Raw genomic sequence first — 13,299 nt, forward strand, 5'->3', positions numbered from 1 at the left:
TTCTCTGGAATGTGATGCATCTGACATGCAAATCCTGCTCCAGAATTCCCACCACCGTGATTGGCTTGATGAGCTTACAGCAGCTGCCAGGGAACTGCTAGTTCACAAGGAGCAGCTCATTTCCTGTCATTCACTGGCTGATGAAGGGAAGAGGCAGAGTGGCTACTGAAGTGGAGATTAGACAACTGAAGGGACCAGGGAAAACTGCCAAAACTCCACCTTCCCAGCCAGGAGGTCTCTTTACTGGGGAAAGGGGAAAGCACTGGTGACTCCTTTCAAGCTCTTCACCTCATTGACTGAGATGCTGCTGTAACCCTTGGGGCAGCTGCCAAGTGCAGCAGCCCCAAGAGAATGGCAGCAGCTCCTCCAGGAGCAAAGCACACACTGGCAACAGCTGTTGATAGCAGACAAGGGCAGAAGTGAGCACAGAAAAACACAGCTAGCAAGTAGGCAGAAAGCAAACTGAACATTCAGGGAAAGGAAGGGACAGGAGAAGCAGAATCCCTTGGGATTTTGTGACAGGTTGAAATGTAGAATTGAAAGATGCTCAGGGAGCAGCTGGCAGTGGCATGCACTTAGAGTCTTTACCTACAGCCTTCTGAATTTCATAATGCATTACAGAATCACAGCAAACATCCAGTAGGAAGAGACCTCCAAGCTCATCCAGTCCAACCTTCCACTCAGCACTGCAGGCTCAACACCAAACCATGACCCTAAGCATCAGCTCCACAGGCTGCTGGGCAGACCTTTCCAGTGTCTGAGAGCCCTCTCTGGCAAGAAGTATTTCCCAGCATCCAGCCTGAACCTGCCCTGCTACAGCTTGGAACCATTTCCTCTGCCTCCTGTCTCTTGCCACCAAGGAGCAGAGGCTGCCCCCTCCTTGCTCCAACCTCCCTTCAGGGAGCTGTAGAGAGCAATGAGGTTTCCCCTCAGCCTCCTCTTCTCCAGCCTGAACACCCCCAGCTCCCTCAGCCCCTCCTCATAGCAGAGCTGCTCCAACCCCCTGAGCATTTTTCTTGCTCTCATCTGGACCTGCTCCATGAGGTCCAGGTCCTTCCTGTATTGAGGGCTCCAGACCTGCACACAACACTGCAGGTGAGGTCTCAGCAGAGCAGAGCAAAGTGGCAGAATCCCCTCTCTGGCTCTGCTGGCAATGCTGCTTTGGATGCAGCCCAGGCTGCCCTTGGCCTTCTGTGCTGCAAGCTCACCCTGCCTGCTCCTGGCCAGCTTCTCATCCACCAGCACCCCCAAGTCCTTTTCCTCAGGGCTGCTTTCTATCCCCTCCTCCCCCAGCCTGTACTGACAGTGAGGATTGTTCTCTGTAATAAATAAATGTATATCACACTGTGACAAACCTCCTGAAGTTATTCCCCAGGGCAGTGAATCCCTGTGGCCTGTTAACTCTGTAAGAAAGTCTGTCAGTGGCCCTGTGCTGTTTCTTGCATCCAAGCCTCCCATCCCATGCTGAATGCCAGGCTTCTAAAAAGCTCTCTCAAGGGTGATTTTAAAGCCAGACATTTGCCCCATATTACTTTTTAGCCTCACCTCATTTCTAACATCCCCAGATGTTCAGCCCCGAGTCCCTCACTGCAAGAGGGACATTGAGGTTGTGGAGCATGTTCAGAGAGGGGCAATGAGGCTGGTGAAGGGACTGGAGCAGTTTGGCTCTGAGGACAGGCTGAAGGAGCTGGGGGTGCTCAGCCTGGAGAAGAGAAGGCTCCAGGGAGACCTAAGAGCAACCTGCCAGTACCCAAAGGGTGCTACAAGAAGGTTGCAGAGAGACTGTTTGCAAAGGCCTGCAGGGACAGGACCAGGAGCAATGTCTTCAAACTAGAGCAGAGCAGATTCAGATTGGATGTGAGGAACAAGTTCTGCACCAGGAGGGTGGTGGAACACTGGCACAGGTTGCCCAGGGAGGTGGTTGAGGCTCCATGCCTGGTGAGGCTGGAGAGGGCTGTGGGCAACCTGATCTAGTTGGGGATGTCCCTGCTGACTGCAGAGGGGCTTGGACTGGCTGCCCTTTGGAGGTCCCTTCCAAGCCAGACCCCTCTGTGATTCTATGATCCTATGATTCTCTGTTCAGGACTCACCTTCCCTCCATCAGCATTATACTCTTTCTCATCCCCTTCCAAAAGCCTGGCCAAGCCAAAGTCAGTGATCTTCACGTGGTTTGGCGATTTCACCAAGACATTCCGGGCTGCCAGGTCTCGGTGGACAAGCCTCCTCTCTTCCAGGTACATCATTCCCTGAAAGACAAAGAACAGCAAAATCACCTCAATGAGTCAGCAATGTTCTCTTTTTCAGGACTGCTTTTCACTGGGGACCATGTATGATTTTGGGTTCCCTTATTGCTATTCACAACAAGGGAATGGCCTAGAGGGCACCAGTTGAAGACTGCCCCTGCTCTGAGCAGGAGGTGGGATGAGCTGGCCTTAGGCTGCTCACAATGTACACCATGATTCTCTACAGTCCTGTGTGAGTTGCCAAAGGTGAGAGAATAATAGCACAACCAACCCCCACAGGGATGTCTCCTTTGCTCCAGCAAGCTTCAAGGCCAGAGCTGTGAGACAAAGGAAAGAAATATGATGGCCCTTATGTTTCAGACAGGAAATCTGAAGGCCATAAAATCTCATCAGCTTAGCCAGAGACCCACAGAAGTGAGGGCTGACTGGGAAACCATCCCAGCTCTTCTGCATTCCCAGTGAAGTGTCTTCAATTCAAGATGAAGCTTCTTATCCACCTCCAAATGCTTTTAAAGCTGGACACAAACTTTTACTGCCCTCAGCGGATTGGAAAGGAGATCATTAGTTATTCCAAGCGCTGCAGCTCCCTTGCTTTAGCAGTGCCTTCGAGTGGTGCATTGTAATGAGCCACCAGATCAATGGCCACGTTTCAAAGGAGCACACACAATCTGTTCTTATTCACAGAGCAGAATCACACAATCAACCAGGTTGCAAAAGACCTTAGAGATCATCAAGTCCAACCTATTCCCTAATACCTAACACCTCCTGACAGCTAAACCATGGCTCCAAGTGCCACATCTTTGAACACCTCCAGGGATGGGGACTCCACCACCTCCCTGGGCAGCACATTCTGATGGCCAATTACTCTCTCTGGGTAGAGCTTTCTCCTCACCTCACCTTTCTCCTCTCCTCACCTGGCACAGCTTGAGACTGTGTCCTCATGTTCTGTCACTGGTTGTCTGGGAGAAGAGACCAACCCCCACCTGGCCAGAACCTCACAGAATCACAGAATCACAGTATCACCAAGGTTGGAAGAGACCTCAAAGGTCATCAAGTCCAACCTGTCACCACAGACCTCATGACCAGACCATGGCACCAAGTGCCATGTCCAATCCCCTCTTGAACCCCTCCAGTGATGGTGACTCCACCACCTCCCTGGGCAGCACATTCCAAAGACAAATGACTCTCTCAGTGAAGAGCTTTCTCCTCACCTCCAGCCTAAACTTCCCCTGGCACAGCTGGAGACTGTGTCCTCTTGTTCTGGTGCTGCTTGCTTGAGAGAAAAGACCAATTCCCTCCTAGCTACAACCACCTTTCAGGTAGTTGTGGAGAGCAATAAGGTCTGCCCTGAGCCTCCTCTTCTCCAGGCTAAACAACCCCAGCTCCCTCAGCCTCTCCTCACAGGGCTGTGCTCAATGCCTCTCCTCCAGTCTCATTGCCCTACTCTGGACATGTTGAAGTAGATGTGTGAAGACCAACCTGAGTACTGCTTCTAACCAGTGTCACACCTGTTTTTCTCTTCTTTCCAGAGAGAGGGTAAAAATAGCTGTCTGGGTATCACTGCACTAACAGCTTACTTTACCTCTGTCCAAGAAGCTTCTCAGGGCTGTGTTATCTGCAAAGCTAAAAGCAACCCATGCTGGGTTCACAGCTGCATGACCTGCAGAAATGTAAATCTTCTTAGGAATACTCACTATAAATATGTTTGATTTTCCTGATACTGTAGCAACAGGCTCTAAAGGTGGATGGCAGAAGCAGGAGAGAAAAAGTATATATATATATATATATATATATATCTCAGTAGATAAGAGTCTACAAGCAGAATGGAAACAAGCTAAACATGGTAATCCTATAGTATTCACTGCAGCAGGGCTGTCTAAACACATGCACAGATGCCAAGAATCATCATCTGAAGGCTGTTTTGAGCCTGGCAGGAAAAGTGTTCTCTGTGCAGCTCTAATCTTTTTACATAATACAGAGTATGACAACAAAATCTACTCTGCATCACAGAGCTGGTGCCCTCACCACACAACAAGCCCATGACCAAATACCAGGAGGACAGAATTGTCAGGGTTGGAAGGGACCTTAAGGATCAACCAGTTCCAACCCCCCTGCCATGGCCAGGGACACCTCACACTACAGCAGGTTGCTCACAGCCACATCCAGCCTGGCTGCAAAAACCTCCAGGGATGAGGCTTCCACCACCTCCCTGGGCAACCTCTGCCAGGCTCTCACCACCCTCATGGGGAACAACTTCTTCCTAACAGCCAATCTCAATCTACCCATTTCTAGTTTTGCTCCATTCCCCCCAGTCCTATCACTCCCTGGCACCCTCAAAAGTCCCTCCCCAGCTTTCCTGTAGCCTTCCTGGAAGGCCACAATAAGATCTCCTCAGAGCCTTCTCTTCTCCAGACTGAACAGCCCCAACTCCCTCAGTCTGTCTCCATAGGAGCTCCAGCCCTCTGCTCATCCTCATGGTCCTTGTTCTGTGGCTCTCCACATTTCCTTCCCTCTAGCCCTGAGGCCAGGCAGCAGAGCATATGAGACCTCTTCCTCTGCAAACCATGTGGCTGTGTCCCCTAAGTCCTGGAGCAGAGGAGCTCCAGCCCTCTGCACATCCTTGTGGCTGAAGCTTCTCTGGACACCTTCCAGCACCTCCAGATCCTTCCTGGAACAGAGGCTCCAAAACTGGACACAGTGCTCCAGGTGGGGTCTCAGCAGAGCTGAGTAGAGGGGATGTAGTAGAGGATGTTGTATAAGAGTTACAAGTGACTCTGCACCCTGAGAATGGAAGGAGATCTGTCTGTAAGATGACACTTGAATGACTGATCCCAAGAAGAATACACTGTGCCATTTGTGGTGTGATCAGTGAGGCTGGGGAAATGGAGAGCCCTTCAGGACTTGTCCAAAGTGGAGCTATGCAGATCCCACAGAACTATCAAAGTAGAAAATGTCCAGATAGTAGGAAGCCTCATACTTTGGTATACATGTTAGGGAATCCACAGTAGAGTGGGACTTTAATGATGAATCACAGAATCACTCTGGTTGGAAAAGAGCCTCAGCATCACCAAGTCCAAGCCAGAACCCTACTCTACAAGGATCACCCTGAAACCAGAGCCCCAAGCACTACATCCAAACCACCTTCAAACACATCCAGCCTTGGGGACTCCACCACCTCCCTGGGCAGCACATTCCAAGCCCTGACCACTCTTGGTGGGAAAAAATTCCTCCTCCTGTCCAGTCTGAAGCTGCCCTGCTGCAACTTGAGGCTCTTCCCTCTTCTTCTATGGCTAATCACCTGTGAGAAGAGACCAGCACCAAGCTCTCCACAACCTCCTTTCAGGGAGCTGTAGAGAGCCAGGAGGTCTCCCCTCAGCCTCCTCTGCTTCACACTAACCATCCCCAGCTCCTTCAGTTGCTCTCCATCAGATTTCTTCTCCAGGCCCTTCCCAGCTTCCTTGCCCTCCTCTGCCCTGGCTCCAGCCCCTCCACATCTCTCTTGTCTTGAGGTGCCCCAAACTGGACACAGCACTCGAGGTGTGGCCTGCCCAGAGCTGAGTGCCAAGGGACAATCCCCTCCCTGCTGCTGCTGGACACAGCATTGCTGATCCCAGCCAGGAGGCCTTTGGCTTTCTTGGCCAGCTGGGCACCCTGCTGGCTCCTCTTCAGCTGCTTGTCCCTTAGCACCCCCAGGTCCCTTTGTGCCAGCAGCTTTCCAGCCACAAACCACTGAGAGAAAAAAAAAAAGTAACATTAAGCCAGTAAGGATCAGTTTTCTCCATCATGTCTGAGCCCAGATTCATCTCACCTGAACACAAGAATCAGTCATCATCTACCCATCACTGACACTTCTTCAGCACAGTTAGGACAGAGGTATCCTCATTGAGAATGTCATTAGAAATGCAATTACTGCCAGGATCCTTTAACATAAAACCACTCTCTGAATCAGTGCCTAATCCTATTAAGAAGTCAAACAGCCACTGCAGACAGCTATAACACAGATAAGTGGAGGAAGTCCCTTTGGAACTGGAAGATGAGTGAGGAATAGCTTTTTCTCTTTCACAACTGCACCCCTCATCCTCACCCGGCACCAGAGTCATGTCTGAAGACAAACCTGTGCTATGTGGATCTTTACTTCGACCTCCAGAGCAGGAAACCCCTCTGCAGTGCAGGTCCCTTCCACCTGTGTGCTTATGCAGCTGTGGAAATGCAAATGCTCCTTGCAGAAGCAGAGGCAAATGCTCTTGCCAGGGCTTTGAGTAGTGTTGAAGGTCTTTTACCCTTGCTCTGCCCCCGCTGCAAGTAAGGCTTGCAACAGCTCCAGGGGAAGCCAACAGCACTGCTGAGGGGTGGAAGAGGTTTGTGAAAAGCCAAGATGGTGGTGTTCAAAGAAAGGAGGTGGACAGGAAGAGTGCAAATTGCCATCAGGCACTGAACACTAGCAAGAATTCCCTGCCTGTCCCTTTTCAGCCTGGATAGGTTTCTATGTAGTAACTAGGCAGGGGAGAAATCAGCAGTGCTGCTGGCTGAGATGAATCCTGCTCTCTATCCATCTTTTGGAGCTGGCTAGGAATATTAACTGCTCAAGACAGAACATAAGCAGGTATGTTGGTTGGGGCTTTTTATGGCCACTTCTCCCACATAACTAATGACAGGACAAGGGGAAATGGCCTGAAGTTGTGCCAGGGGAGGTCTAGGTTTGACAGCAGGAACAATTTCTTTGCTGCAAGAGTGGTCAGGCATTGGAAGAGGCGGCCCAGGAAGGTGGTGGAATCACCATCCCTGGAGGTGTTCAAGAAATGTGTGGACAGGGCACCTGGGGACATGGTCAAGTGGTGTAAGGTTAAAGGTTGGATTTGATGATCTTAGAGGTCTTTTCCTGCCTTAATGATTCTATGATTTTATGACTCTAAGTCATTAAATGCAGGTCCCTTTGGGCTAATCACCAGAGATGAGCTGAAGTGTGTGGAAGAACAGAAAATCACAGAAATATTCAGGTTGGAAAAGACCCTCAGGGTCATCAAGTCCAACCCAGAACCCTACTCTACAAGGCTCACCCCTAAACCCTCAGTGCTGGGTCCCATCCTCTTTAATATCTCCACTGATGATCTGGATGAGGGCATTGAGTCAGCCATCAGCAGGTTTGCAGATGACACCAAGCTGGGAGCAGATGTTGGTCAGTTAGAGGGCAGAAAGGCTCTGCAGAGGGATCTCGACCCACTGGACAGATGGGCAGAGGCCAACAGGATGGCATTCAACAACTCCAAGTGCCAGGGGCTGCACTTTGGCCACAGCAACCCCAGGCAGAGCTACAGGCTGGGGTCAGAGTGGCTGAGAGCTGCCAAACAGAGAGGGACCTGGGGGTGCTGATTGACAGCCGCCTAAACATGAGCCAGCAGTGTGCCCAGGTGGCCAAGAGGGCCAATGGCATCCTGTGAGACTGTGATTTTCTATGGTGGTAGTTTTAGGCTCTGCCTTCACAATTTTTTTTCCACAGCTCTTGAGCAGAAAAGCAGTACAATGTAAATAAGTCATTATTGGGCGTGAAAAGGAAAGCAAAGATAACATTCTAAACACTCCCATTGGAGAGGTATCTACCATAAGACTGCTTGCACCAAAACAATTCCTGCTTCTCCTTGTCTCTTCTGGCCTCTTTGCTCTGGAGAGATGCTAACTTGCCTCTGCTTGACCTTGGCTGCATTGTTTTGGTTCAGTCTAACAGCAACTTCCTCTGCTCCTTTCTCTTCTCCCTTTTGGACAGGGGGGTGGGGGGCAGAAAAAGGTGAGGCTAGTAGCTTCTCCTGCTCTCTGGCAGCAGCTTCTCTGGTTCTCCTGGGGGCTCTTGTGCTGTTTATTTATTGTTAACCCCTGTAAATGTTGTAAACCCTGGAGGTTTTGTACACATCCATTGCATTCCATTGTAGATTGTAGTTCTGCTTGTAAATACAGCTTGCATTTGCTTCCAGCTGAGCTGGGCTGGCAAAGTCAATGTTGGGGGCAAATAACAACCCACCACATAGTCTCATAGTATCAGTCAGGGTTGGAAGGGACCACAAGGATCATCTAGTTCCAGCCCCACTGCCATGGGCAGGGACACCCCACACTAGATCAGGCTGGCCAGAGCCTCATCCAGCCTGGGCTTAAACACCTCCAGGGACGGGGCCTCAACCACCTCCCTGGACAACCCATTCCAGGGCTTCACCACTCTCATGGGGAAGAACTTCCTCCTCCCCTCCAGCCTGAATCTCCCCACATCTATAATAGAAAAAATTCTCTCCCAGAACAGAGGGAAGGTAGCTCTTTTCCCAAGCAGAAATACAGGGCAGCCTGCCTCTCTCAGGTAATGCTTTACCCCCACCAAACAGGCAGGTGAAAGGACATGGACATTAATCTCCAGGCCTGGAGACTGCCCTCTTTTCATCCCAATAACTCGAGGCTAGCTCAATAACAGGAATCACTACAAAAAGCCTCAAATGATCATCTTTTCCCCCTACTTACCCCACAGAAGGGGGAAAAAAAAAAGCAGCAGTGTAATTTTCCCTGGGGCTGAGAATGCTTTCAAGGAAACCGCAGTGCCCTTTGTTGTCAGCAGCAACCAGTCAGCTAAGTAGCTGCTACTCCAGAGGTAGCAGTGGGAGGGAGGAAAATGACACTGCTCTGAATTACAGTGACTCAGCTGCAGAGGTGTGATTTGTTATGTAGGTCTGCCTGGGAGCCTGGCCTGGAGGTCATCCTGGCAGCCAAGGGAGAGCAGAGGATGCTATTCTGGGCCAGCACTGCCGGAACGAGCTGGGGACTCGGAGCTTGTGCTAAGCGCAGCTCCAGCAGCTCGGCTGCCAAGCGCTGCTGAGCCTCCACAGCTCTGCTGACTTCAGCAAAGCTGGCCAGGGAGGCCCACTCCTGCCTCCTGGGCTGTGCAATCACCCTGATATTTCACAGGATCAGAGGTTGGAAGGGATGTCCGGAGATCATTGAGCCCAACCCCCCTGTCAGAGCAGGAGGACCTAAATTACCTCCAATTTTTATGGGTAAGTTAACATCTCTCTCTCTCTCTGTCTCTCTCCTTGGTAAAAGGGTAGGCAAAGCAATCTCATGTGATAACAATATATTTCTTGCCTTCTCCCATTCCCTTGATTACAGGAATAGAGGATGTTAGGGGTCGGAAGGGAAATTTGAGATCTTCCAGTCCAACCCCCCTGCCAGAGCAGGACCACAGAATCCAGCACAGGTCACACAGGAACACATCCAGACAGGGCTGGAAAGGCTCCAGAGAAGGAGACTCCACAACCTCTCTGGGCAGCCTCTTCCAGTGCTCTGTCACCCTCACAGTCAAGAAGTTCCTCCTCCTGTTGAGGTGGAACCTCCTGTGCTGCAGCCCTGTGCCCTGCCACCCCTTTCTCACAGCCCTGCTGTGATGTTGCTAAATGGTTTTGGACTAAGCCGTTCTGAGCACAAAGAAGCAAACCCAAGGCAATCTGTGCTTGATGTGAGAGGCAGGCTCCCAGCACAGCTGGATGATTATCCCCAGTGCAAGAACCACTCCTGCTGAGGTAACTCCAGCTAGTCCTGCTGGGAGAAGAGCTAGTGCTGAGGTCTTGCACACAGGTCAGCCTTACATCTCTCTACCTGTGGATCACTCAGAAGCAGAAATTCTGTCTGCTCACACAGGGGAGTGTGGTCACACGTGGTCTGAGCAACCTGCTCTAGTATGAGGTGTCCCTGCCCATGGCAGGGGGGTTGCAACTGGATGATCCTGAACTGGAGACTCCACAGCCCGTCTGGGCAGCCTGTTCCAGCGCTCTGTGACCCTCGCAGTGAAGAGGTTCCTTCTCACGTTGAGGTGGAGCCTCCTGTGCTGTAGTTTGTATCCACTGCCCCTTGCCCTATCCCAGGGCACAAGTGAGCAGAGCCTGTCCTATCCTTCTTGACACTGAGCCCTCAGACAATTATAGACATATATTAAATGTCCTCTCAGTCTTCTGTTCTCCAGACTAAAAAAACCCCAGGTCTCTCAGCCGCTCCCCATGAGGCAGTGCTCCATCATCCTCCTAGCCCTCTGTTGGCCTCCCTCAAATACATCCCTGTTCCTCCTGGACTGGATGCAGTATTCCAGGTGAGGTCTCACTAGGGTGGAGTAGAGGGGGAGGAGATCCTCTCTCAGTCTGCTGGACAGGCTCTTCTTCATGCACTCCAGATGTCAAGGAAGTGCACAACCAAGCAGGTGCAGAAACAGGCTGCTAGACTGGAGAGCTTGCTGTGTGACAGGTTTGACTTTTCAACCTAGCAGAGCAAAAGCTCATAGGGATTATAATTCTTGTCTAAATTTGTAGCAGAGGAGTAGACAGGTAGAAAGGAAAGAGCAAACACTGCTGAGTTTACTGCACTGCTGAGCTATGGGCCAGGCCACAAAATAAAAAGCATGCTGAAGCCTAACAAATCAAAACAAAGTCAGGAGCAGGTCCAGAGGAGGGCCATGAAAATGCTCAGGGGGTTGGAGCAGCTCTGCTCCAAGGACAGGCTGAGGGAGCTGGGGGTGTTCAGCCTGCAGAAGAGAAGGCTCCAGGAAGACCTAAGAGCAACCTGCCAGGACCTGAAGGGGGCTCCAAGAAAGCTGCAGAGAGACTGTTTGCAAAGGCCTGCAGGGATAGAACCAGGGGCAATGACTTCAAAGTAGAGCAGAGCAGGTTTAGATTGGATGTGAGGAACAAGTTCTGCACCATGAGGGTGGTGGAACACTGGAAGAGGTTGCCCAGGGGGGTGGTTGAGGCCCCATGCCTGGAGATCTTCAAGGTGAGGCTGGAGAGGGCTCTGGGTGACCTGATCTAGTTGGGGATGTCCCTGCTGACTGCAGAGGGATTGGACTGGATAACATGTGGAGGTCCCTTCTGGCCTGACCCATTCTATGATTTTATGATTCTCCAGCCTCTGAAGAAAATCACAGCTCAGTTCACTGCAGCCCAAAGAGATGAGAGAAATTGTGGCTTGCAGCTGCACTTTTAATAAACACTTGCCCAGGAAGGACACAGTAACCTGGATACAGCTCTGCAGCAACTTTCATCCCTTTGGCTGGGCCAGCAGATGGAATGCAAAAATACAGCCTGCAACACAGACATCAGGAGAGTTCCTGACCCTCCAATTACTGAACAGGACCAAGAGCTGTAATAGGAAAAACTTAATAAAGTCAGGGACTAGTGGCTAAAGGGTCACCCCCGCACTTGGATAAAGCATTTAGCATTTGATGCCTCCCTGCTAGCTCTGCAGTGTCTGCCTCTCTCAAGGGCTTCAGAAGGTGACCACACAACCCAGGCAGGTGTCTGCAAGGGACTCTTCTCAGGCTGCACTGCCCCGAGGAGGAAGAGGATAAAAACAAGGCAGAAATCTACAGACAGTCCTTGAGTAGGAAAGAGAAGGACTGCTCAGGCAGACTGCTGGTCCCCTGAGGCACCCCAGGGCCTGGGCTCTGTAAGTCAGCACTTATAGAATCATAGAATCACAGAATTGGCAGGGTTGGAAGGGACCTCAAGGATCAGTCAGTTCCAATCCCCTGCCATGGCCAGGGACACCTCACACTGCAGCAGGTTGCTCACAGCCACATCCAGCCTGGCTGTAAACACCTCCAGGGATGAGGCTTCCACCACCTCCCTGGGCAACCTCTGCCAGTCTCTCACCACCCCCATGGGGAAGAACTTCTTCCTCACATCCAATCTCAATCTACCCACTCTATTCCCCCCAGTCCTATCACTCCCTGACACCATGAGAAGTCTCTTCCCAGCTTTCCTGTAGCCCCCTTCAGATACTGGAAGGCCACAAGAAGGTCTCCTCAGAGCCTTCTCATCTCCAGACTGCACAACCCCAACTCTCTCAGTCTGTCTCCATAGCAGAGCAGCTCCAGCCCTCTGCTCATCCTCATGGCCCTTCTCTGGACACCTTCCAGCACCTCCAGATCCTTCCTGGAATAGAGGCTCCAGAACTGGACCCAGTACTCCAGGTGGGGTCTCAGCAGAGTGGAGCAGAGGGAGAGAATCACCTGCCTCGACCTGCTGGCCACACTTCTCTTGATGCAGCTCAGGCTCTTTCATGCTGTGTCCACTGCTGCTAAGGCAGCTCATCTCTGGCTGGGGAAGTGCAGGAGCACTTAGCACTGCTCTGGTACAAACTGCAGCTGCATGATTTCACCACCTTTCTTTCTGCAAAGGAATCATGGAATTGTTCTAGTTGGAAAAGCCTTCTATGGTCACTGAGTCCAGCTGTCAACCCAGCACCACCATGGCCATGAAACCACATCTCAAAGTGCCATGGCCATGTGTTTTCTGAACACCTCTGGGGACAGTGACTTCACTCCTGCCCTGGGCAGCCTGTTCCAGTCCCCAGCCATGCTTTCAGGGAGCAATTTTTTCCTAACATTCAATGGCACAACCTGAGGCCATTTTCTGTCCTTCTACCACTTCATGCAGGACCCAGCACTTGGCCTTATTAAACTTCATAAACTGACCTTGGTCCTTCAATCCAGCCTGTCCAGATCCCTCTGCAGAGCCTTCCTACCTTTGAGCAGATCAACACTCCTGCCCCAAGTCTTCTACCATTAAATGAGAACCAACTGCCTAAACCACCAACTTACTGCTGCAGAACTCCCCTTGCTGGGCAGCAAACACTCCCTGCACAGTACCTAGAGCTGGGATGCTGGCAGGAGCACAGCTAGCCCTCATGGCAAAGGCTGTCAGTCACTGTTTCAGAACTGAATCCCAGTAACCTGTGCCACACATGCCAGCAGGAAGAGTGTAACCCCCCTCTGCTTTGGGGAGTGCTCAGAGACTTCAGGCTTCAGCTCCCGGTGGATCACAATACTCGGGGAAAATGTTTGATGCTTTTCAAAGTGGCAGCCAGAGAGAGAAGCACATTAATGGTTTGAAAGGGCTTTTTGCAGTGCTGCTATTCTCTCTCAGAGTAATTGCTGCAGTTAGCCCAGCTCCAGCTCCTTCCTCTGACAAGGCAGGCAGGTTGTGAATGTGTCCTCTAAAGGAGCTCTCAGCTAACCCTGCGAGAGCTGGGACCAGAG

General features: G+C 51.2%; 1 protein-coding gene across 1 annotated transcript in view; it reads right to left on the minus strand.

Moving 5' to 3' along the window:
* ERBB4 (erb-b2 receptor tyrosine kinase 4) overlaps positions 1-13,299 on the minus strand; it is a 747,707-nt gene that overhangs the window by 30,458 nt on the left and 703,950 nt on the right. The window contains exon 21 of the mRNA XM_054177007.1: positions 2,091-2,246. Within this exon, the coding sequence (XP_054032982.1) occupies positions 2,091-2,246 (156 nt within the window). The remainder of the gene's footprint in view (positions 1-2,090; positions 2,247-13,299) is intronic.

This window comes from Dryobates pubescens, chromosome 37 (assembly GCF_014839835.1).
Source record: "Dryobates pubescens isolate bDryPub1 chromosome 37, bDryPub1.pri, whole genome shotgun sequence".
Lineage (NCBI taxonomy): Eukaryota > Metazoa > Chordata > Aves > Piciformes > Picidae > Dryobates > Dryobates pubescens.